At 35.4% G+C, this 25,061-nt stretch overlaps 1 protein-coding gene across 1 annotated transcript; it reads right to left on the bottom strand.

The window, feature by feature from the left end:
* LOC144348406 (salivary C-type lectin 2-like) lies at nucleotides 1–6,736 on the bottom strand. Its single transcript, XM_078007798.2, has 5 exons — nucleotides 6,661–6,736; nucleotides 4,998–5,074; nucleotides 4,252–4,633; nucleotides 3,362–3,441; nucleotides 1–202 (listed from the first exon to the last, which is right to left on the bottom strand). The coding sequence occupies exons 2-5, from the start codon at nucleotides 5,050–5,052 to the stop codon at nucleotides 186–188; spliced, it is 534 nt and encodes a 177-aa protein (XP_077863924.1). The 5' UTR covers nucleotides 5,053–5,074; nucleotides 6,661–6,736; the 3' UTR covers nucleotides 1–185.
* Nucleotides 6,737–25,061: the final 18,325 nt, after the last annotated feature.

Genomic DNA, 25,061 nt, shown 5'->3' on the forward strand with positions numbered 1-25,061 from the left:
TTTGTACTAAATATCCATGCATCTAACCATTTTATTGAAGAACATAACTAAACGTAATATTTTATTTAACATATTTGCATCATTAACAACCATGCAGTCAATGCTAAGTTTAGAAAACTACGCGAAAAGTGATATTGAAATTTGTTGTCATGTTCCGCCATCAGCGACTGTCTTGTTGACATAAACTATGGACAGTTGCAATCTGCAGGGAAACAGAAAATATATATAAATAAGTCGTTATTTTAATATGAATTATACGAATTTTCAAATCAATTTTCCATTCACTAATTCACACATTTTTACCCAGAATACCCATAACCTTTGCGAGGGCAAGCAAAAATATAAATAACGCAAACGTTATTAGCAACTACTGGTATGAGGTAGTCAATATACTAAATGTTTATTTAATAACTAAAGCTCAATACAAAATCAATAACTCGAATTCATCGTTGGTTATTACTATCACCTAGTAAGGTAGAAATGACGTCATGCCCACAATCACAAACCAACCGAGAACTGAAATGAGTAGAAACATACTCTTAATTGCAAATACCCAGAATTTGGCATTTTGCAAGAAATTTATACTCCCGGTCAATATAAGAATATCGACTAAAATTAGGTTCGCCAGCCTAATGCTCAAGAAAAACGGTTGTAGTTTAGTGGATATCATTTGTATCTTTACGCTTTTACTTTTTTTAATCTGTTAATTAGAGTACGTTCACTGTATAAATCACAATTTGATAAATGCATGAATTCTTTCCACCATCTTTTAGTGAGTATCAAATGTTGTTTATTTCCAACTCCAGCTAAATTTCGCTCATATATTCTTTTGTTTGGAAACTTGTTTATTTTGTTTATTTTTTTTCCTTTTTTTCAATAAAACATATTTTTTTAACGAATATGTGATAGATATTCTTGATGTTTGAAAACCCACAACAGAAAATTAGAAAAAATACAACATATAACAATTAATTGAGTCCATAAACTATTACATAATTCAATGTACCTTAACATTGTCCCACTTTTGTCTCGATTTGTTGTGGCCTTTCAGATTAGAAATGGCGATGTCTGTCTGGTAATTACACTTGAATATTGGGATCATTGAACAACATCGTGGTTTGATTTTTTTAAGTTTAGAGTGATAAATGTGAAGTTTACAGAGCAAGATCAAATTACCTATTAGTGCGCGAGTGTTTATCATTACCTAATAATATGTCTTTTAATGTTAAATGGTGAATATCTATATAGTCAGTTTGGTCTTTAATCCATTTAACAAAAAGTGACCAAAAAACTCTAATGCAATCGCATTCATAAAATAAATGTTCTATTGTTTCCAGATTCGACTCGCAGAATGTGCACAAAGCCGATTCTGTTTTTCCCATTTTTAATAAACTATAGTTTGTAGCTAAAAAGCTATGAATGATTTTATATTGAAAGAATTGTAATTTGGTTTCTTTGGTTATTTTGAACGGTCTAGCAAATATTAAATGCCATTCATTATCTGGCTCGCCTAAAATTGATTCCCATTTATACATGATTTTACTCTGCATTTATTTAATTCCATTCACTAGATAGTTATAGACGATTTTTGAAGGTTTTCCAGTGCAAATAAACTTGTCTAAATATGGATTTTTAACAAGTTCAACATTTTTCTATTTCCGTTTTCCATTTCTGACAATAAAGTCGATTGGTATGTAATAAAATCACTTTTCAAGTTATATTGTTGTTGGAACTCTCCGTGTGACATAAATGTTCCATCTGGCTTAACTAAATCATTAACGTAGTTTATTCCTTCGTTGTGCCATTTTGAAATAAATATAGTTTTGTTACCTTTTTGAATTTCCCAGTTAAACCACAATGTTTGACCCAGACAGTCCTTTGCTGTCTTAATTTGTCTAGTACTGTCTCTCACCCTGCTCCACATGTTCGATATTTCCCGCCAAAATTCATTACTAACCTGATCACATATTGTACGTAGTCCATTGCTCATATAATTCCAAACAAATTTTCCCCACAGAAAGCAAACATTATGTTAAACATTTGTTTCCATAGACTGGAACTTTGGGTTGAGAGAGACCTTTTTATCGAGGATATCTTCTGACTTTTAATTACGCTTGTTATGTGTTGCATTTTCACTCCTCCAGAGTATATATTATTTACCAGATTTTTTCCACTAACCCTATCCCCCTTACCATTCCATACAATTGTTTTAATTCTTTTATTATTTTTTGTGAAGGTGAAGGCAGGGTGGAGAATAAATGATTAAATTTTGGCAATATTAGGATTTTGATGACAGTTATTTTCCCAATTGTCGCCAGGTTTCTTTATTTCCAAATGTTCAGCAGCCGTTTACTTTCCATAATTTCATCTCGAAAGTTTATTTCAATAAGATTGGTTAAGCTTGCGTTTAATGTGATACCTAGAATTTTAAAATTACCATCAGTCCACATTAAGTTACGATTTGTATTAATTCTTTCTTTTCCGTTTCGTTTAGACCCAAACCAAATCGCGTGTGTTTTTTCATAATTTGTTTGAAGGCCTGGTAGCACTTTAAAGTCATCGAGTACTTTTAGGACTGCTTTTAACGATTTTTTCGTCCTATCAATGATGATGAATGTATCCTCGGCATTTTGTCCGAGTAAAAATTGTGAGCTTGAAATTACTACACCCCTGATTTGTGGATTCGATTTTATAGCTTGAGCGAACAATTCAACACAAATAATGAACAGATATGGGGACAATGGATCTCCTTGTCTAACACCCCTTTGTAAATCAATTTTATTAGAGACATGGTCATTGCTAATAATATAGCTGTTTATATCTTTATAAAATATGCGTACCCAATTTCTTATATTTTCTCCAAAGCCAAATTTATGTAATGCTTTATCAAGAAAAGTCCATTCCAACGAATCAAATGCCTTTTCAAAGTCGACTAACAATAATAACCCAGGGATATTATAATGTTTAGCATAATGCATTATATCATACAGGAGACGAGTATGTTCACCTATATATCGATTGTTTACATACCCTACTTGGGATTCACTGATAATTTGGGGGAGAACCTTCTTTAATCGCCTTGAAATGCACGACGTCGCAATGTTATAATCAATATTCAACAGAGAAATCAGTCTCAAATTCTTTAGAAATCTCTTATCTCTGTTTGGCTTTGGAAGTAGTGTGATAATCCCTTGCCTCTGGGCTACGCTACGCTTTTACAATAGGTGTATGTGGCAGATATATTAAGCCATATCACAAATTGTAGTCCGGTGAAATTAAATACTGTAAATGATGGGGTTCCTGTGCGATCTCAAACATTATAAGTAGGATTTTACCTTTACAATAAATGGGGTATACTTACTGTATGGTATCTGGCACACAAACCCTTTGTTTTCGTAACAGTACTCGTCATCATATTTCCCTTTATGACCTGGCCTGTACCTGGTAAGTACAGAATGTTGACATTACATTACATTACATTATATTGTACTGCATAATATTATATTACATTAGATTACGTTACATTACACTGCACTGCACTATACTACTATCACGGGGAAAATTCTCTCCACGGGGTTCTCCACACTTGCCAGGGGGGAATCTCGTCTCGTCTCTATATCTCGTCCCCTTGAGGTATGGGATCGGGAAAGTCACTTAACTTTCCAGTCAAATAAGACACACACAACGAAATACGTTTCAACTCTCGTCTTAGTCGGTCATTTGGAGCACTCTATAAGACATAGCGCCCTGGGGGAAAATCCCCAAGACTATCGCAAGGCTGACACAAGACTCTTTTAGACTGCGTCAACACTCGCCCCAAGGCTCTCCAGGACTGCGTCTGTCGTGGAGTACTCGTCAAGACCAACTCAAACTCTCTTTATTCATTTTCAAAACCCTAACCAATTACGAAACAGTAAAAAGACTCTAGGGCGTAACCTTCAATCATAAAGCCAATCACACTAAGTACTGAATACGTCATATCTTTTGATTAATCGTTCACTACATTAATAACTACGGATACCAACTGTCAGAATCGTAGTCAGAATAGCGACGGTTATCTCGTAATTAGTTCCAAATCACTGAGCCAAGTTCTGTCCAAAACTTCAAATAGGTCTAAACGATGACAGACATAACACAGCAATTCGCTAATAATCAACTAATTAAGTCGGTTAACAGATACGCAAAAACAAATTCATGACACTACACGGCACTACATGACATTATATTAAACAATGACTGTTATCTACTCACCATAGTTGTACACATAGTTGTCCATGTTCACTTTCAGATCTATTGTCATTAGGTTGACTTTCTGCCCAATTCTCATAGTACGTGCACATCGGTGTCACCCATGAGAAAAACTGTGGATTTGTTTTATGACTAGGCAGATGAGGATGGGGTCTCATATCCTTGAAGCCGATCCAGAATCCCCAGTTGCACCCGTTTTCCTTCCACTCTGGCCGAATATTGCCTCGTATCCCGTTCCAGGTGTCTTCCGAGTCAATTGTAGCGAGGGTTCCGCCGAGAGTACCGCAATATGCATTGGCTTCACTCCAGTCCGATCCCGCTGGCAGTTCTTCAGGCAGCGAGCAGAAAATTCTATACTCGTAACAGGTACAGCTATAATACGATTCTAAAAAAAGTTTTAAAAAATGTAAGTCCCATTTAGATGACGAAAGTGTGAGAAGAGTCAGGCATATTAATTATGGGCCTAATTTTCACATACTTCTCTGTTTAGAACAGATAAATACATGGTTTAAATTAATCTAGATACATAGATAAAAACTCATGTGTCCTGGATTCTGTACACAGTAATATAACTGCACAATTTGGACCAGTTTGTATACAAGATGCTTTGAAACGAAGTGAATTATTGAAAACATTCATACAAACTGCATTGCTACTATAGATTTGTGTAAATTTGAAATAAATTATTATAATTTTTGCAGAGAATGCATACAAAAAACAACCATTGGTATTACAAAAAATATACTTACCATAATCGGCAACTGATGAGCCAATCAAGGCGATGAGGGTCAGAACAAATATCATCTTGAAATCACTAGTACGTGACCTGATGATTTGAATAATCAATGCAATAAATAATATTATTTGTGAATAGTTTTTTTTACCCATTCTCCAGAATACTGAACATACTTTACAACGAAGCATATTACACATTTGTGCACATTTCGAAACCTCATACAAAAAGATAACATTATTGCAGTAAAGAAATTGATACTGTGCTAGATACCACGCTGTTTCGACAATGAATTGAGAAGAATGTAAGAAAACAAGCAAAATGAAACCTACACAACAAATGTAATTATAACGACCGTTAACATAGTAGATTTGGAGAATTTCGGTTGCCGGTTTATGGCATTGAAGAAGTTAACCTTGTATTATTCACAGATACAATGTCGGAGGGGAACTTGAAAGCGGATAGCATAGCGATGCCTCGTAGACGGTCGACTGTCATCTCGCCTACGGAACGCTCATTTCTGCCATAGCACCGTAGGCGCTTATTGAGTACCTCCAGTATTCAACGTTTAGCATATGAACTGTTACAATAATATTTAATCATCTATACAAATGATTCATACAGTGAAATTCATGAAGGTCTGAATATGTTTAGGTATTTTTTAAAAATATTTTATAAATTTCAAATGATTGTTGAAGGCAACAATCTCAACACGTTAGTTGATGTATGGCAGTTATAGTCTAATGATTGAAGGGAACCTGCCATTTATACCCATATAAAAGCACATTTTTGGATTTGGCTGAAACGCAAAGAACTTTCCAGGTGAATGTTTTATAAATATTTCCCGGTAAGTGTTTTATAAATAGTTCATAAATTCATGTCTTCGTGAAATTCACTTTAGTAACAAGTGTGGACGAGTTTATTCTGTTGTGTCAATACGGCTGGTGTGAAGTGACGAAAACTTGCAGTAATGTGAAGTAATTGTACGGATTTGCATTTTAAACTACCTATGTCGCGTTCATACGTTGAATATCGTTTTATTTAAAGTTTCAGTAATTTAAAGCAAATTCTATTGCACACTAATTTACAAGTTGTTGTATATGAAGCGGCCAAACCAATGACAATGTAAATTGTCTGTTTACTGAATGGTGCCGACATGTTGTATATGAAGCGGCCAAACCAATGACAATGTAAATTGTCTGTTTCGTCTGTTTTTCAACTTTACTTCACTCATTATAATTGACGAGTAAAATTCTGGCAACTAGGCAACAGTCAAAACATCGACACTCTCGAGCTGTTACTTTACTGATTTCAACGTTATTCATTGTTACTTGGAAACAGCCAAAGTGTGGACAGCCTTCTGACCCCCCCCCCCTCCCTGTAAAACGACGCAAAATAGTTTGATTTATTTGTAGTTCAATTGCACCCAATCACGGAGAAATGTTGGTGGTATTGATTTATGCTTGTTATATATTTAGTATTGGTTGTAATCAGAAGTTTCGTCATGACAGTCAGGAATTGTAACTCTATGTGGTAAATAAAACCAGTACCGTTCAGTTCAGTCTACATAAATTATTATCAAGGAAATCACCAAAGTAATATCATCACTTTCTTTGCCACTTCGACTCAATCCCGATTGACATGCTTTAAAAACTAAAATAAAATAACATACGTCTTACCTGTGTGTAATTTGTATTATGGTTTGCCAGGTTCTGCCAGCATGGAATGAATAATCTCGATATCAGTGGCCTTTTATTGGAACAATACAGATGGGTTTCACTGCGCGGCCGGGTTGAGATGTTCAGTATGGTTAGGAGTGTCATCCCCGTACAGGGTGTCATCGATCGATTCAAAAACAAAAATCAGTTTTAACTTGAAACCGAGATTTGTTATATCAAAAAAAAAAACGTTTTCTAAGAAGATCGTGACTGTTAATCTTTTTCCACCAATATATAAATGGAAATATTTTAAATATAAGTTTCATATTTTGTAAGTAATTCAAGTTATGTGGAATCAATTAAACATTTATACACGTGCGAAGAGATACAATATTGCATTAATCCAGAGATAATAAATATAACCCAGGTCATCGATATTGGATTGCTTGCCTTTGTAAACCTCCGCTCAAAAGACCCGCGGACCGACAATCAACAATATATATCACTATTATTTTAATCTTATATCCCGTACCTGCGCTCGTGTTTATTAGTTTCAGTTTCTCAATACCTCTATAGCCTTAACTAGCAATATGTTACATATTCTGACGAATATAATGTATGTGGAGTGTAAAAAAGACTATCGCACAAACTAAACGTCTGTTCACAAAATCAACAAAAATATTGTTTTATGTCATCTTGAAATCATTATTAATCAGCAGCTGATATAACATGTGATATCCATTTTTATTCAATGTCATGTGACCGAGTCTCAACCAATCACAGCATGCGTAACAAAAGTGAGATGTGATATTGTTTTATGTCATTTTGAAATCATTGCTAATCAACAGGTGATATGACATGTAATATCCATTTTTATTCAATGTCATGTGACCGAGTCTCAACCAATCACAGCATGCGTAACAAAAGTGAGATGTGATATTGTTTTATGTCATTTTGAAATCATTGCTAATCAACAGGTGATATGACATGTAATATCCATTTTTATTCAATGTCATGTGACCGAGTCTCAACCAATCACAGCATGCGTAACAAAAGTGAGATGTGATATTGTTTTATGTCATTTTGAAATCATTATTAATCAGCAGGTGATATAACATGTACTAGTAATATCCATTTTTATTCAATGTCATGTGACCGAGTCTCAACCAATCACAGCATACGTAACAAAAGTGAGATGTGATAATGTATTATGTCATCTTGAAATCATTGTTAATCAGCAGGTGATATAACATGTAGCGATGGTACGAGCCAAATGGTGGACAAGGATAATAACAGAATGCGCGTCCGTCTCGATATGATGGCAGGAGAACAGGTAGCCGCCCACATGTTATAAGTTGAAATCATGTGAAAAAAATCATAATGGTGGAAGAAAACTGAGCGTAGACATTACTGGAAGATGCACAAATGTTGTATACGCTTGCGTTTATTTTTAAATTGTGTTTCATTCCTGAATATCGAGGGGATTTGCCGCCCCATACGTAAAGCTGGTGTATTCTAAATTTGCATACACCATGTGGCAACAACTCTCATTTCAATTGCGCCCGGGCCGATAGAATGTGTATTCAGTGTATTTGGTAATACTGTGTTATATTATGCGTAACTCAAAGATACTATTGTTTTGACACATTTGTTTACTGAAATAAAAAATACATTTTGGGGAAAAGTTTAAATAGTCCGAATGTATCATACTAGAACACTACAATAAAGACTTTCCGTTTTCGACATTGTGAAATTCTTTCGTGTTTTGGGAAAACAAATTCTGAAATAAACTGATTTTGACAAGATAATTTTGAAATTTACATTAAGAATAATTCATGACGAAATTTATTCCCTATGCACTCATAAATAATTTTGATAATTACTGATTACCCAAAAATTTAACAGAAAAAAGACAATTTGCTATATTTCCTATATTTTTACCTTTTATTTGTTTTGAATTATGACTGAAAGAAGGTGGATGAAATTACAAACTATGCAAGGTGATCAACAACTCGTGTATGAACAATAACTCTTATAAGTATGATTTTATTTGGTAAAAATACTGTATTTTTCTGCATAAAAAAAAATTCGTCATGTCGAAAAGTCTGTATCACGGTGTTTTAGGCATATGCATGGCTATGAAAATTACGTTCAAAGGAATGTGTACACTGTGATTTCACTGAAAACTTTGTGACTCCAAGGATTAGGACAGAAAACAGTAATGAAATATAATATTGGCAAATAAGGTGTTTCTCGTCTTGCCAGGATATAGAATGAACTACGTTGGAATTTATAAATAGTTGACAAAATATTGTCATTATATTTCCTAATGCCGAATCATTGGAGGAGTTATGGATTATCCATCAACAGACATAAGATTTTGCTGAACAGCAGAGAAAAAATTGCTGCATTTTGAGGGGCGAATTTTGCTGATACAAAGAGTTTCAGCTTGATTTGGAGGGGGTGACGTAATATGTAATATGTAGGAATACAATAGTCGTAGTGCCTAACTAATGTGACTGTGTGAGTATGACAACACACGTAATGTGTAGAAATACAATGGTTGTAATGCGTAGTTCATGTATGTGAGTATGACAACACACGTAATCTTTTTGCGTAGAAATATCACGTAAGGCCAGGCAAATGTCTCGGTAACCACGGTAACCACATGTTTAGTGCAACAACCGAGCAGGTACATTTTTTTTAATGACGCAATATGAATTATTTGTTCAACACGTCATTGAGGTATACGTTTTGACAAGATAAGATGAAAAAGGGAAACTCGATCGCCTGCACAGCATTGGAATTAAGTAGTGAAATAATTCAAGGGAAAGTTAATACTATTATACCTGGAGAAAGTGCACGCGTTTTATAAACGGCGATCACGACACCGAATCGCCTAGCTGTACGCTCGCGTTCGTGACGCGGCTTCCAATCGTCCGCCTAATGATCGGGTATATGAGTGAACCCTTGAGCGTATTAAACGTCAGCGGCCATATCTTTTTTTAAAATTAGAACGTAATTTATATCTTTCAATTATTTCAGACCATGCAATTTCCTTTGAACAACAATTCCTTTCTACAGAATGGTTTGTATTGTACCCGTTGTTTGGCTGTTGGAAATAGGTTCAATGCTTGGAAATAGGCTCAAGTATAGGAGATTTTCAATGTATTCTTTCATATTTTTATCAATATGTAAACTATAAATAACAGTCGGCGTTCCGTAAAGGAGCATTGCCATATGATATAACTACTTGCCAAGCTGTATAAAAGTCTCAAACCTAATTTCTAACAGTTAAATTTTAAGTCAGTATTATCCTATTATTTCTATATTGACCATCCGTTCATACTGATATCGTGCGAATTATATTTTGTGTTGTTTTTCAGCACCCGTTCAATCGATGCTGATAACTAAGAATACGTCGATGAAACACGACAGCATAACTCCATCCATCGATCGGGCACTGTTATTAATCATATGTTTGACATTATTATAATTAGTATACACTCCTGTGACGTCATATACTTATCAGACACCAGGATTATTGCAGCTTATATTTCACATTGTATTATATATTAAATATATGGTTAAAATAATAACGAAATATTAAATGTGAGAGTGATGTTTCAGTGAAGAGTTTTAAGGTTATATATTTACAGTGATAACATAGCTGGTGAAATTTTACCATGATGTCAGTGGTGGTATGATTTATTCAGCTTAATCTGTAGTAAAGTATTGGTTATGTTTGTAAGATTCCACGACTGATACATTGCCGTGATATGTTCGGCATTGGCGAGACTACACGTATGCGCCATGCTGCGCAATCCCCACAACTTAGTAGAATTTGCCGTGTTGTGGCGATTTTGGTTTTACCGTTGTGTGCATATTGTCTGACGGTAGCCATCTTTCATGCACATATTAAACACTAATATCATATATGATGCGGCAAATTACGGTTATGCATACTGTATCAGATACAACATGCATCACAGGGAGTTCAACTGCAGTTTACGTTCTATGCAAGGTAATGTTTATTGTCATCAATGAGGTTTGTCAATGTTCGCATTCGAAGCCCACACATAAGCGACGCTATCAGATATATACACCAGCTAACAAGTCACACCAACCCAGTTTAGATTGCAAATGAGTTGTACACACTCCCACCATGTCATACGCTGTGATATGCAATTACAATTCTGGTTCCCCCATGACTCTGGATATGACACGTACAACTTCTTTGTCGATTTACAACTTAGACACTCACAATAATTTGAATATTTTTCCAATCACGAATGTATATTACAGTTTGATGTTCCGGCGAACATTGGAGGAGTAGAGATGTGGGACATATTTGGTTCGTTCTCGGTTAATTGAGTTGCATCATTTTCATGTGACTGATCTTCTAAAAATGCACGTATGATTCTGAATCTTGTAATTCACTAGTAGTCGTATCTGATCTATTGGACAAAAGACTATGAGATCCGTCGTATTCCGCACTCTTCTTTGATCAATCTCGTAATAACCATGAAATAAATAATAGAAATCATCACCTCTTATCTTACATTCATCAAATATTGATTCTCCCACTATGTGACCGGTCTATTGGTCGATACTTGGAACGTTTGTTATCAAAGGAGTTAATTTGAGAACTCTGATTGGAGAACATGTAGTAACATGGGGGTGAATCGGGAATGAGGACAGGGGAAATATACACACACTGCAATCACGCAAGACAGTGAGTACCCCAAATTGTGACATTTCAGCGTTTAGTAAATGAATTACTACTGAGTTCGACATTCTATTCGTAATAACTAAAATGGGGCAAGGGTCTTTTCGTTCGTCATGTCTTTTCCCCGCTATCTTCTTTCCTTCTCCTTGCTTCTGTCATCACTGTCATTGTTATTCAAATCAGTTGCGCGATTGACGCACAAATAAATAAATCCATACAACATCTCCAACCCCAATCCCACTCCAAGTATACAAATAAAACACGTAGAGCCACAATATTAAAACAGCCTTCACATGTTTAGTCTGGGAACGTTAATAAGATCAAAGTCGTTTGGTGAACTCATGATTGCGCTATTGAAATTTAAGGGTTTTGTCAGAGGTAAGTGTCGCCGGATTCTTATGCATAGGTAATACATGTGAGGGCGTGAATCTGGTTATGCGTCGATCGAGCAATTGTATCGGATAACAATAACAATGAAGGGGTGTGTAGCTGGTTGTTTGAAACCCCTACCCCTTATCAGGTAGAAATAAACTCAAATTGCTTACCCCCTTTTCAGATAAACTGTGGATATTTGACACCCTTTTCCAGACAGTAAGCATAAATGGTACCAAGGGAAAAGCAGGTGGCCTTGAAAGGAAAAAATCAATATGCAGTCATCAAGTTTCAAACACACGTTTATTATCACAAACATGGTTGCAAACAGAGGGGAAGTCCAGGGCAAGTATATCAGAAAGTGACAGGCCATATTAACTCCCGGGGATAAAGTTTGACGATCGAACTAAAGTTACAGAAAGAAAAAAATCAGCTTCATTCTCCTGATTGTTGGATTATTCGAGCTCTAGAAACAGTCTTTAGAAAATATGGACCCCTTTTCAGACAGAAATAATGAAAAAAGGATACCCCTTTTCAGACAGACAGGGTGAAATAACATACCCATTTTCAGACAGAAGTGGTGAATTTGGGATCACTTCAATGTGAGTATCCCTCCGGGGCTGAAAGGACTGGGAAAGGAGATAGCGTGGAGAAGGCGCGATGAACGGAGATCCCCGCCGGTCTCTGACCTCAAATATTTCGAATAGGGCACTTAGTAGTAATGGTGATTTCTTGATCTTGTTTACAAAATGTTAAAACGTCATAATTTGAGGCACGCCAGAAACCTATTTTGCATCTATTGCAGTGTGTGTATATAGTCCATGACCTTTTGTAAGCGAATTTAATTCCCCATTTATCCCCATATAGTATTCCCCAATCAGATTCCCAACATTTGATAACGCAAGCTTTCCATGTACCGACTAATAGACCGGTCACAGTAGCATCCCCATGTATGGGAAACGATTACCTACATACATTGATAGTAAGTCGTTTAGAAAAAAATATTTTAAATGAAGTGTTGCCATCAGTAACAAAAATCGTAAACGGTTTTATTTGACAACAACGGTATTCCAGGCTTCAAAACCAAAACCACTGTACTTGTATGATTGGCGTTTGAGAACACAATTTTGTATAAATATAGGAATCTCGAACAAATGGGAACGAGTCCGTTGGTGGCAGTTGATGACAGCTATGAATTATTGTTCTACATTGTCCATAGTTCACGTTGAATTGACTCAGTACTTGCCATCATACACCTACAGAAATAAAACATATATAGCAAAATGTGTCTTAATTTTACAGCTTGGAATCAGCATGCCCTCTACGCCGATATGACGCACCACTGATGCAAACAGATTTGCTGTGACGTAACGATCTTACTATAGTTATGGAACTTTCAATTTGGTAAAACAAAATTCACATTTTATAAACAAAATAAGAAAATGAAAGAAATTTTACCGCAACATTGTTATTTAATTGCGCCTCAAGTCACCTGTACGATCACATACATTTTAAAGAACAGCAGCTAATGGACTGACTCAAATTGATTGTTGGGAATTATATTGTTTTGTCACACGATACGTACACAATTAGTCGTGCTAGAGGGCTCGCTGGTATACCTTTGTCGCTCATGTAACCGTGGTCATTTCCCATGGTGCAATGAGACTGTTCCAATCACCTGTACACAATGCAAATAAACACGGTGATTTATTGACATCCAGGTAAACATACTTCCTTAATAATTTACATATCAATGTACGGACACTAATGGCGGCTGTGACTTGTACCATTTCGATTTCAACTTCCTCGTATCACCCAACAAGTGTGTAATCTGACAATAGTTCAGATTTACTATTACTACTATCGCCCAAGGACGACCTGTGAAACTGACAACCAATACAGATCAATACAGGTACCGTTTTAGTTTATTTCTGCAACGACACGCTTGTAAGTAACATACACACACTGTGAGGGAATTCTTGCCACATATCGTTCATCGTTATATAATGGAACAGGTACAATTTAATGTTGGTTCACGTCATGTCGCTAGTCAGTGATAACAGTTACAGAATAAGAGTAAAATGGTAAATGAACTACGTTTTCCATGGAAATAAAAAAAACTTGGATTAACACATCATTAAAACAATACTGTAAGTCTCTAATTAGCTAGTGTTGTCATTTTTGAACGATTAAAATAATGAATACTAATAAACACTGTACAATGATAGAAATCATATAGATTGATCGGCGCTTCCACTTACACGAAACAAAATGTGCAAGTTACTTCACATAATACAAAATTAAAGAATCACGTTGAATAATACAGATTTGCCAAATTGAGTACATAACAGTTCTATTAGGAGATAAGCAGCAATAGAATGATTAACATTGATATCATTGCAAGGACCAGTACAATAACACGCATCCACATTCGCTGTATGTCCCGGTAATCCTGGTAACCATCATGTAATCCTGAAAACAATCATAGAACAACTATGAAACATATCAAAGCGATTAAGTCAATGTTGTTTTTAAGTTCACCGCCCATACGACTCTGTCAGATTTTTTTTATTGCATTATGCGATAACCCTATAGTCGCTTAGTATTGTTAAGTTTGTATTTTGTTTTTATTGTTTCCATGTGAACATCATGTTTTCAGATTTTGTGTTTATTTTCGTGTAAAATGCAAACCAGTTAGCTTTAATGATTTAGTAGTATAATAGTATCTATAATTTTCTGATTTTAATGTCACTCGATTACATTACATGTAATGTTTTACTTTCGTGCACTTACCGTAGTATCGATCCAAAGCATCCGTGTCACGTTCATTCTGTATTTCTAGTATATGGGCAGGCCATTGCAACACTGTGTCAATATCAATATCTATAAATAGAACACACCGTACTCAATCAAAACAAACTTCCAATGTCTCTGGCGGAAGGTTGGTTGCGTTATACAACAAGGCTCATCTTAAAACTTTTACAATAGCGCGCACGTGACCATAACAAATCTATCACAAATAATAAGTCTTACATTCCTGTCAAATATACATGTACTTTTCTTACTATGAGATTAAAGTTCTATACTGACCGGCATTTTCCTGGATGGGTCCAATAAATTCCGTAACAGGACGGCGTATATGTCTAATAATGATAGTTTGTATCGCCTCGATGCATTCGTATTGTTGCATTGTCTCTAGGACCGTGACGATTTCCCGAAGTGTCCTCTTCATCAAAATTTCTCGTAGTCTACTCCGTGTTTGGTTGGCGATATTTTCACCGCGATGATATGCTCTATGAGCGCCTGGAAGTATTTCGATCAAGAATCGATTTCCAGGACCGACTGCGGGATCATTGTAAGGCAGCCGGGAAAGTAATTCAATAGATACGGCAACTGGAAAATTACATATGAATGAGGCACCAATTGTGCGAACCATCTTGTAAGAATACTACGAGGCAAATGAAATGCAAAAGTAATCTCCGCGAATTTAAATACATGTAGATGCACATCAGGTCTCTGGCGTCACTTGGCCAATAACCCCTGACACCGCGGATATATCTCTGCATTGGGAAGTTCGGATGCCAACCATGGGTTTTATGGTCCAAAATAATCTGTTGGCAAATTTTTGTTTTCTCCAATGTTGGAAACGATTAGTCGGGACTGATTTCCTCGTAATATGTCCATTATTAAAAAAACAATAAAATAGGATAATAAAAACGATAGGAAAAATCACAATCATGTTTTGAAGGGAAATGTATATTTTGAGCAATTATATTCAAAAACACATATACACTGAAATAAACACATACAACCAAACCATAACAAATTTAACATAAAATGAAATGTTGGTATAAATTTAACCTCGTAGCAATACACATAAATGAGTGAATGAAAATAAAACTACATTTCACGAGTTTTATAACAAAAATTATACTTAAAATGTATGCGACTTAGAATTGATGGAGAGTTTCTTTTAAATCTATTGACTAAAATCACGTCGACGATTGTATCAGTTGCAGAATACAATTGTTGTCTGCACTTCTTATATAACAAATCGATATAGACAGTTTGCTGACTTTTCAGAAAATGTAAAACACGGTCAAAATAATTACACAAACAGATATGTAAATCTTCAAAATTGCTTTCAGTGTGGGTCGATAATTCTGGCCACCATTGTGTGATTCTTGTATCCCTGAAAACGAACAAAGTTGAACAAATCACAAAACAACGTAATAATAGTAATTCAGACTTATTTATTCCCAATTTAATGTACACATGAAGAACGGTCCACTTACCACATCCATTCGAATCGTCCATATCCCATTCCCTCTGTGGACGTAGTACAAGAGCAGGCCATCGTAATACAGTGTCAATGTCAACATCTGATAATAAGATAATAAGAACAAAAAATTGTCAAATCTTTGTGACTCGTTGCCAATCATTAAAAAAAACTGGCACCAGAGGTCAGTGTTCCTCACTCGCTGTATGCAGTGTCTCTGGCGTTCGCTACTGAGCTAATATAGGAATAATTCTTACTTCGTAGATGGGGGTGTTAAGAGCTTAAACAAAGTATTTACATTTACATATGTTTTCAATATTGCTGTACGAAATATTATTTGACACAAAATATTAAATTCGGTGTTAAATGGATTTATCTATTGAAAATTAAATACTTACCAGTGTTTTCTTGGATTGAGCCAATTATCTCCGTAACAGGTGAATTAATACTACGAATGATAATGGATTTTATCGACTGGATGCAATCTTCTCGTTCCATCATTTGTAATATTCCGACAATCTCCTTAAATGTTTTGTCTTTTAACATATCCAGAAGTTTGATAGGAGTTTGATACACGACTGTGGCATGGGTACAACCTAAGACAAGTTCACAAAAATATATCAGTCCAAAACCGGGTATGTGATTGCCAGACCTCAGGTCGGTGAATATCGCTCGGGCGATGTCAAATTGAACGGAACGCGAGAGTTCCCCTAGAACCAAGGTACCAATCAGAGCAGACATGTTTCGTGAATGGTGACAACGGTTGCGGCAGGAGCATATATAGAGCTTGCATTCTCTGGTGGATTCTCTGGCGGTGAGAGTAAACAAACAAAAACACGGATATGAAGTTTAAATGCACTGACTTCGATTCTTTCGTCATGATGTTATATCAGCTAAGACCAATTACGTCATAAAATGCTTCTGGTTGTAAATACCTGTCTTAACAAGCTTGAAAATGAAAACATTTAACAAAATGAGACTTTAATGATATTTCGGTGAAACTCGGATTATGGTTCCCAGGTAGTCAAAGATAAGATGTGTCGAGATAATGGCATTTGCATAATTAGGTGAAAATAATTTTAGTGACACCAGCATTAACCAACAAGACGAAACTGATGCCTTGCCTTGAACTTGTTCACACTGTTAACCACAGAGGACTTCACCATTATACTGAGTACACATGAATATATTAAAGTAATTTCATAGGCGTTATCAGCCTGCTTAAAACATGTAATTTACAATAGATGAACAATTATGACAAATAGTTTCCATTGTTCAGAATTTTTTTTTACCCCGAAATATACATACCATATTGAAAGTAAATTGCAAAATAGAAAAGCATTAAATTCATATTCAGCATTATCCAACACTATGTATTGTATGCACTATGTACAGTTACAGTCCTTATATAGATGACGATGTAAAACCTAAAAACAATCACACTTATATATAAATAGTCGAATCCAGTAGAAATATATTTGATTTCTTGGTGGCCAGTGGTTAAATGATACCATGCTCTAGATTTAATTGGTTGAAACATCTCCTTGGTAACCAGATACAATTCAGTTAAACAATTATATTTGTACATGTGTGTTCCTATAGCACAGCGCACTGCAAAGTATATTGTAATGGATTAACTGGTTGCATGGATCTATCTGTTCGGTGATAGCACGGGCTATACTGTTAATGTAATGTATTTGTAATTACACACCGGGAATCTATTTTGGGCTCACTTCCAAACGGTTCATTCTCTGGCGGGTTCTCTGGCGGGCTACAAATAACCAGTAATAGTCGCATGCTATTGTTTTCGAGTGATATAATGTTTACATTGTAGTGATACGTCGACTGTACGCCACTCAATCTTACTAAACCACACATTAGTAGTAATACGCAGGTGAAACATAAAGAATGGTGAATATTATTCAGCATTCTTACATTGCTCAGAAATGTAGATATTGTTTATAATTCAAAGGTACACTACAAGCCCCAACAGTGTGGAACAGTATTAGAGAATATCAAAATGATTAGAGCAGACATATTGGATTTGATATTATAGACTTAGTAGTATACCGTGAACCAAACACAATATAGATGTATAATATAATAAGTTATCAAAACGCATATACTGTTCACCAAGAAACATCATTTTAAAAACCTGCTATTATACATGTCTAGGTCAACTTGTCACCATAGAACAACTTTGACCACCATCATTGTTATTTATTTTTCTGTGTTTTTTTTTTTCATTTTTGCTTTCCAACTGCCTATAGGTCAATGTTTTGGAAAAATTATCAAAAAACATTATGCATGTTTATTTTGCATATGCACATTTAATTAATCAGCGTTATCTGTCATATCTGTCATACTGTATCAAATGACTATATCTGTCACAAGACATCTGCACTCTAAATAGACTCTATCAACATTTTACTACTGCATTAAGCCACAAATAAAGAAAAATTAAAATATCTTTTAAATAATAAAGACGAGAAAACAATAATACAAATAAACCAGAGAAGAACAATTGAAAACACCAAAGTCAGCTACCTCTGTTTAAATAATATAAACTGTATCATTTTTCATAAAAAACATATTGTAAACCATTATATTTAATAAATTTCTTTTATGTTTTGTTATGTTTGAATGTCATTTGTCAGGTCTTCTTCTCTTTTGTACTGTAATCCTAATAAGGATACGAACGCAATGATGATTATTCATACACATTTTCATTGGACGTCTCTAGATGGCGCTGATACATTGACTATTGTCCAACATACAGTTGATATGTTTAGTCCACATACGAGATGTAGACATTTTGAAAACTATTAACGATGATCATTTTATCATTTTTTGCACACATGCCAAAATCCTCGTGGTCACAAATTAATGTTACAGTATTGCGTTTTGGAATAAGATGCATTTTGTCAAGTTCACGGGTATTGAGTTTTACGCGAGACTGTTTATTTTTTGTAGTTCAGTCGTAAACTTTGAAGATTACGACATTAATTATCAAACACAGAAAAACAAAGGCCACATTCAGGTACCATGGTTTGCGCGCGTTATAATATAATATAACCGCTGTTTCACATCAAAACTTAATCACCAACAGCTTGGGGTTTATTTTAAGATGTGTGGATGCGCCCCAACTTGGTAACTTTATCATATCGAAACATAAATCACAGTTAGTTCAAATATTGTGACAGGCACTGGCGACTTGACATTGAATTGAATACGAACCGCTGTTGAAGGCAAATCAATCAATAACTGGTAGTTAATTTTACAATCCAAGTGGTGGCTAATTTAATATGCAAACCAGGTGGTAGTTAATTTAATATCCAATCCAAGTGGTAGTTAATTTAATATGCAAACCAGATGGTAGCTAATTTAATATGCAAACCAGGTGGTAGTTAATTTAATATCCAATCCAGGTGGTAGTTAATTTAATATGAAAACGAGGTGGTAGCTAATTTAATATGCAAACCAGGTGGTAGTTAATTATGCAACCCGTCATTGGTGACACTATTTAAGACTGTGGACGTATTTCCTCAATGTCTGATATGAAACTGACGATATTATCACTCCATGATGCTCTGTGCTGTCAGCGGTGTGGCTCCTCTTTTTACGTAGAGAATGCGATCTGAAATCTTTGACTACTGTTTTAGTACTCGGCTGAAACGTCACGGTCGTGTGACGTTTGCTTTGAAGAGATATTTGAACCCAGTTGGCAGTAAATATGGCACAGTTTATGACCGAGGTATTTAATCATTATTTTTATTAGAATAACTGGGTACGGGGATTCTTCTTGCATACAAAGTCCAAGCAGGGACGAAATGTCGTGGACGCAGTGCGAGACAATTTATCGTGTGTACGTGTGTGTAGGGGAATGTATCTCGTACGACCCCGTGTACGAGGGTTTAATCTGTTCTGGACACCCATCGTGTGTACGTGTGGGGGGGTGTATCTCGTACGACACCGTGTACGAGGGTTTAATCTGTTCTGGACACCCATCGTGTGTACGTGTGGGGGGGTGTATCTCGTACGACACCGTGTACGAGGGTTTAATCTGTTCTGGACACCCATCGTGTGTACGTGTGGGGAATGTATCTCGTACGACACCGTGTACGAGGGTTTAATCTGTTCTTTACAACCAACCCTTACTGTAATATTGAGGTTAATCAGTGAATCCTGTCAAGTCTTTTGAGGAATTTAGTGTTGGGAGTTCATGTCCCTATTATTAACGGCTATAACATCATGAAACTGTTATTACGCCTTGTGTAAACAAAATACTTGTTCATTAAATAGATTTAGGGTAAAATCTTTCAGTTATTCCGTTAGTATGTTTTGTTTTAACAAGTTTGCAAGTAACGGCCCCCATATCGCGGATCCATATAATAAACTGGGTAGGATTGTACTGCGATAACTCAATAGCATTTTTTTGGGCGAAGCTATATAATTGTGTAGGCTAAGTGTTTGTTTTAATGCATCTATTGCATGCATTGCTTTCTTGACTAGATTATCAATAACAATTGTAAAATTACCACTACTTTGAAAAGTAATACCTAAGTAGGTGTAAGTAGATGCATCTTTTACTTGTTACACTCCCAGCTAAAATTCGCCATATATCTTAATTCTCCTGTTATTAAAATAATAAATTTTAGTTTTGTTAAGAGAGTTTAAGATTTGCGTACGTAACGGGAACGTAACGTGGTGTTCTAATTTAGTTTGCGTTACGTTCTCTGGTGTCGGAAAACGATTAAGTACAAGTGCCCACAACGGAGATGTAACTTATCTATCCACTAAAATTTGTTATGTCATTTAACGTCCGGAATCTGAAGTAGTTAATTCCCACAAGTTTGACAGAGCTGTCATGAATTTGTTTTTGCGTATCTGTTGACCGACTTAATTAGTTGATTATTAGCTGAATTGCTGTGTTATGTCTGTCATCGTTTAGGTCTATTTGAAGTTTTGGACGGAACTTGGCTCAGTGGTTTGGAACTAATTACAAGATACCGTCGCTATTCTGACATTCATAGTTATTAATGTAGTGAACGATTAATCAAAAGATATGACGTATTCAGTACTTAGTTTGATTGGCTTTATGATTGAAGTTTACGCCTTAGAGTCTTTTTACTGCTTTGTAATTGGTTAGAGTTTTGAAAATGAATAAAGAGAGTTTGAGTTGGTCTTGGCGAATACTCCACGATAGACGCAGTCGAGTCCAGTCGAGAGTCCGAGAGAGTCCAGGGGCGAGCCTTGAGGCAGTCCAGTCTTGGGCTAGTCTTAGGTCAGCCTTGCGAGAGTCTTGGGGATTTTTTCCCCAGGGCGCTGTGTCTGATAGAGTGCTCGATTGACCGACTAAGACGAGAGCTGAAACGTATTTCGTTGTGTGTGCCTTATTTGACTGTAAAGTTAAAGTGACTTTCCCGATCCCGTACCTCAAGGGGACGAGATAGAGAGACGAGACGAGTTTCCCCCCTGAAAGTGTGGAGAACCCGAGAGAAAGAGAATTTCCCCCTGATAGAGCTCTCACTATTTCCATCCACTCTGCTGAGGTCCATGCCAGTTTGCCGATTCCTCTTTCAGCCGATCAATTTTCAGTGGATATAAATATTAGCTAAAATGCATCCAATATTTCTTATTTCATTATAAATATACAAAATCACTCTAAATAAAACGTTTTATCAATGTCTGTGAAAAATAATCGAAATTGAAAGCGAGAAAAGCTCTCGGAAATCAACTACACGCCACGAAAAACAGTTTAACATAACAATACAATGAAACTACATTCGACGCTTTTACAAATAGTGTTTTGTGGTTATTTTAAAGATTTCAGTTCTTGTGTCGCTACTATTTGGCAACAAGCGACGGCTGTGAAGTGGAGGGAGGTGTGGCTGCAGACAGGCCACGAGAGAAAGGGTCCACGAGAGAGCGATTGATGGCGTGATCATCACGTGACTTAACATGACGTTGCTGTAGTGTTGAATTCAAGGTTCTACTCGTGTTTTTGTTGGGAAAATACTTATACACTGCGTTTGTAACTACGTTTTAAAAACTGAATTACGGGTCGTTCTTTACTGAAAAATCGACACAGCAGGACTAACGCGAGCAGTCGAGCTAGTAGTACGACCAGAGCTAGACTGGCACAGTCCGGGGCGATTAATTTGTTTTTGTAGTTTAACTAAAATAAAAAAAATCGCGAAATGGAGGTGTTCCCCTGTAACTGAGATTTCGCGCTAACACCTTCATTTCGCGATTTTTTTTAATTTTCATTTCGCGATTTATTTTATTTTATTCAAATTACAAAAAACAAAGTAATCGCCCCGACTGCGCCAGTCTAGACCAGGGCGTGCAATTGCTTGAAACTACAACCGGGAGCTAGCAATGATAAAGGCCTCCAATTTTTTTTTTTTTTTATTAATGATGAAACGTTACAAGATACAAGATCGTTATTTAACAATAAATAAATAATTCTACCACATTCATTTTTTAAACTTTGATTTGGATCCACAAAACAAACAAAAAGAGCTTGTAAATTGTTTGTATCTTTGCCAATTCTTAACCGATTCACGCAATTTGTTCAACACTTCAAGTTTGAAGCAATGTTCTGTTCGTTGCCATAGAAATGTATTATATTAATAATTTGCCTTAATTAAAACTATTTCAAGGTAATGTATTGTATACACATTGATCAACATAACTAAATGTAATTTATCTGCAGCTAAACACATCTATTCAGACTAAATATATTTCTAAGTTTATATTATTTATTGACAAATATTATTAGCTCAGTTATATCATTTGTCGATATTTAGCTCCTAATTAGCCTCAAAACTCACACTAAACTGTGTCGTGATTTAAAATAATCCAATATGCAATTCTTTCAAAGCAGTTTTTAACGATATGTCTGCTATTTAGTGCTTTCAAATGGATTCTCATCTTAGAAACTGTTCAGATTGACATACCAGGAGTAAATTGTCCAATGGCCAACTCCTTTAAACGATATATATTCAATTGTGAAAGTAATGAACAGATATCATAACAATCCATACAATACATGGATGGAATTAATTCTGAAGAAATTATGACTGTGGATTAGCCAAGACCACAAATGCAAGAAGTTTTGCTACCTGATGAGTAAAGCCGATGAGATATAATTCTTTATTACAACCCGATAGAATGAATTACATATCTATTTTGGTTTATAAAATGTAATAAAGGTGTTAAAATAAACATATCAAGTTAGATATCTAAAATCTACAATATAGTTACATGTAATATATAATGAATACAAATTTAGGCAAGATGCAAATGACCATGCAACTCGTGGCCTTGTATGATTTTCTTTGCATGGCAAATAAACAGTCCTCAAATACAGCCAAATACAATTTTGCAGGGAAAATATTTGATAAAATTAAAGAGTAAACAATGACCGAAAATTATATTACATGAAAAATGTATTAATAAAATTTAAAAAAAATGCACAATTCTCAATTAATGCTACATGTATATTATCAATCTCAACGTTCCTAATACAATAGAATAACACAATAAATAAACAGTAATTATTAAATAACAGTATACTGGAGTTAAAAATAGTAGCAAATGTTCTGTCAAGAAAAGTACACAACTTTTACATTTTGCTGTCAAAACATGATTCATACTACACAATTAAAACAATGGTTAACACTCTCTTAATTAAAAAATCTTTCGAGTGCCTTTAACTAACATCAGCAGTATAAACTTCTTCATTCTGTACATGTATTGTTTTGTCCAACAAGTTCATTTGGCCAAATTGTAATAAATTTGTAAACTCACTTCATTTTCAAAACAGAATTCAACTTTGTTGACATATTTCAGTGATAAAGATTTCCAAAATGGTTCGAGTTATTTTAACTACAATAAGCATTTTCACTAATATCAATTAAGATTTTAGAATCACTAATACAGCATCCATTTTTTTGAAAACAATCAGTTGAAAATTCTTATTTTTAACCAAAGAAACAGAAGAATGGAAATGATGAGACAGACATACTGTAACCTCAATATAATGAACACCGTTATAATGAACTTCCTGATATAATGAACACGTAGCAGGTCTCCCGCTCACAACAAACCCAATGTATTATGTGCTTCATTATAGTGAACATTTCACTATAACAAACTAATTGTATGTCCCCCAAAGAGTTTGTTATAACGAGGCTACAGTGTTATATATAATATATTTAATACAAGCGACCCTGTGGTTAGTAGAGCTTTGCTGTAATTGACACATGCTGAAGGGCAGTGGCATTTACTAGGTAGATAGGAATCTATGACAGTTCAGTAGTTGTGGCAATTGTCCCATAAGAGGATACATGTTTGTATTTGTGTATTTAGTGCATGGATATGCATAATTGATGTGGGTGTACAGGAAATTGAAGTTGAAACATGAGTTGTCACAATTACCAGAATATATACATGTGACTGAATTGAGAATGACAAAGTTAGACAATATGACAAAGTGGCATGTGATCTTGAGATGACCTTGAACTTTCTTTGAAAGATCTTGAAAGAGAGGTGACCTCCTGACACTCAACACACATGCAATCAACATGTGAACTTTGAGATGATCCTGACCAGAGGCCTTGTGATGACCCTGACCTGGCCTTTTGGGAAGATGTTTTAGTCCCTCCCACCCTCACCATTCAGTATCACCCATATAAAAGCAGCAAACACATAAACCTTGAAAAGACCTTGACCTGAACATTTCTGGAAAACATAGTCTTGGAAAATTAACTGGATGGGCCAATGTGTACTAAGAAAGCTCAGCTTCCAACTGATACAGTTGTCTACTGGAGTCCATGCATTATATATAGCCAATATAATGTAAGAGGAAATTAATAACAAAACAAGCAGCCTGTCGGCCGAGATAGCTCCGCTGTTAGCAATGCACATAACAGAAGATATCATTAGAACATGAACAATATGTATAGTATCAAAGCAACAGGACTGTTTTCAACAAGAATTCAAAAAATATCACTTTTCACCAAAAATGACAAAATT

This window comes from Saccoglossus kowalevskii, chromosome 11, assembly GCF_978046115.1.
Source record: "Saccoglossus kowalevskii chromosome 11, keSacKowa6.1, whole genome shotgun sequence".
In the NCBI taxonomy this organism is placed as follows: domain Eukaryota; kingdom Metazoa; phylum Hemichordata; class Enteropneusta; family Harrimaniidae; genus Saccoglossus; species Saccoglossus kowalevskii.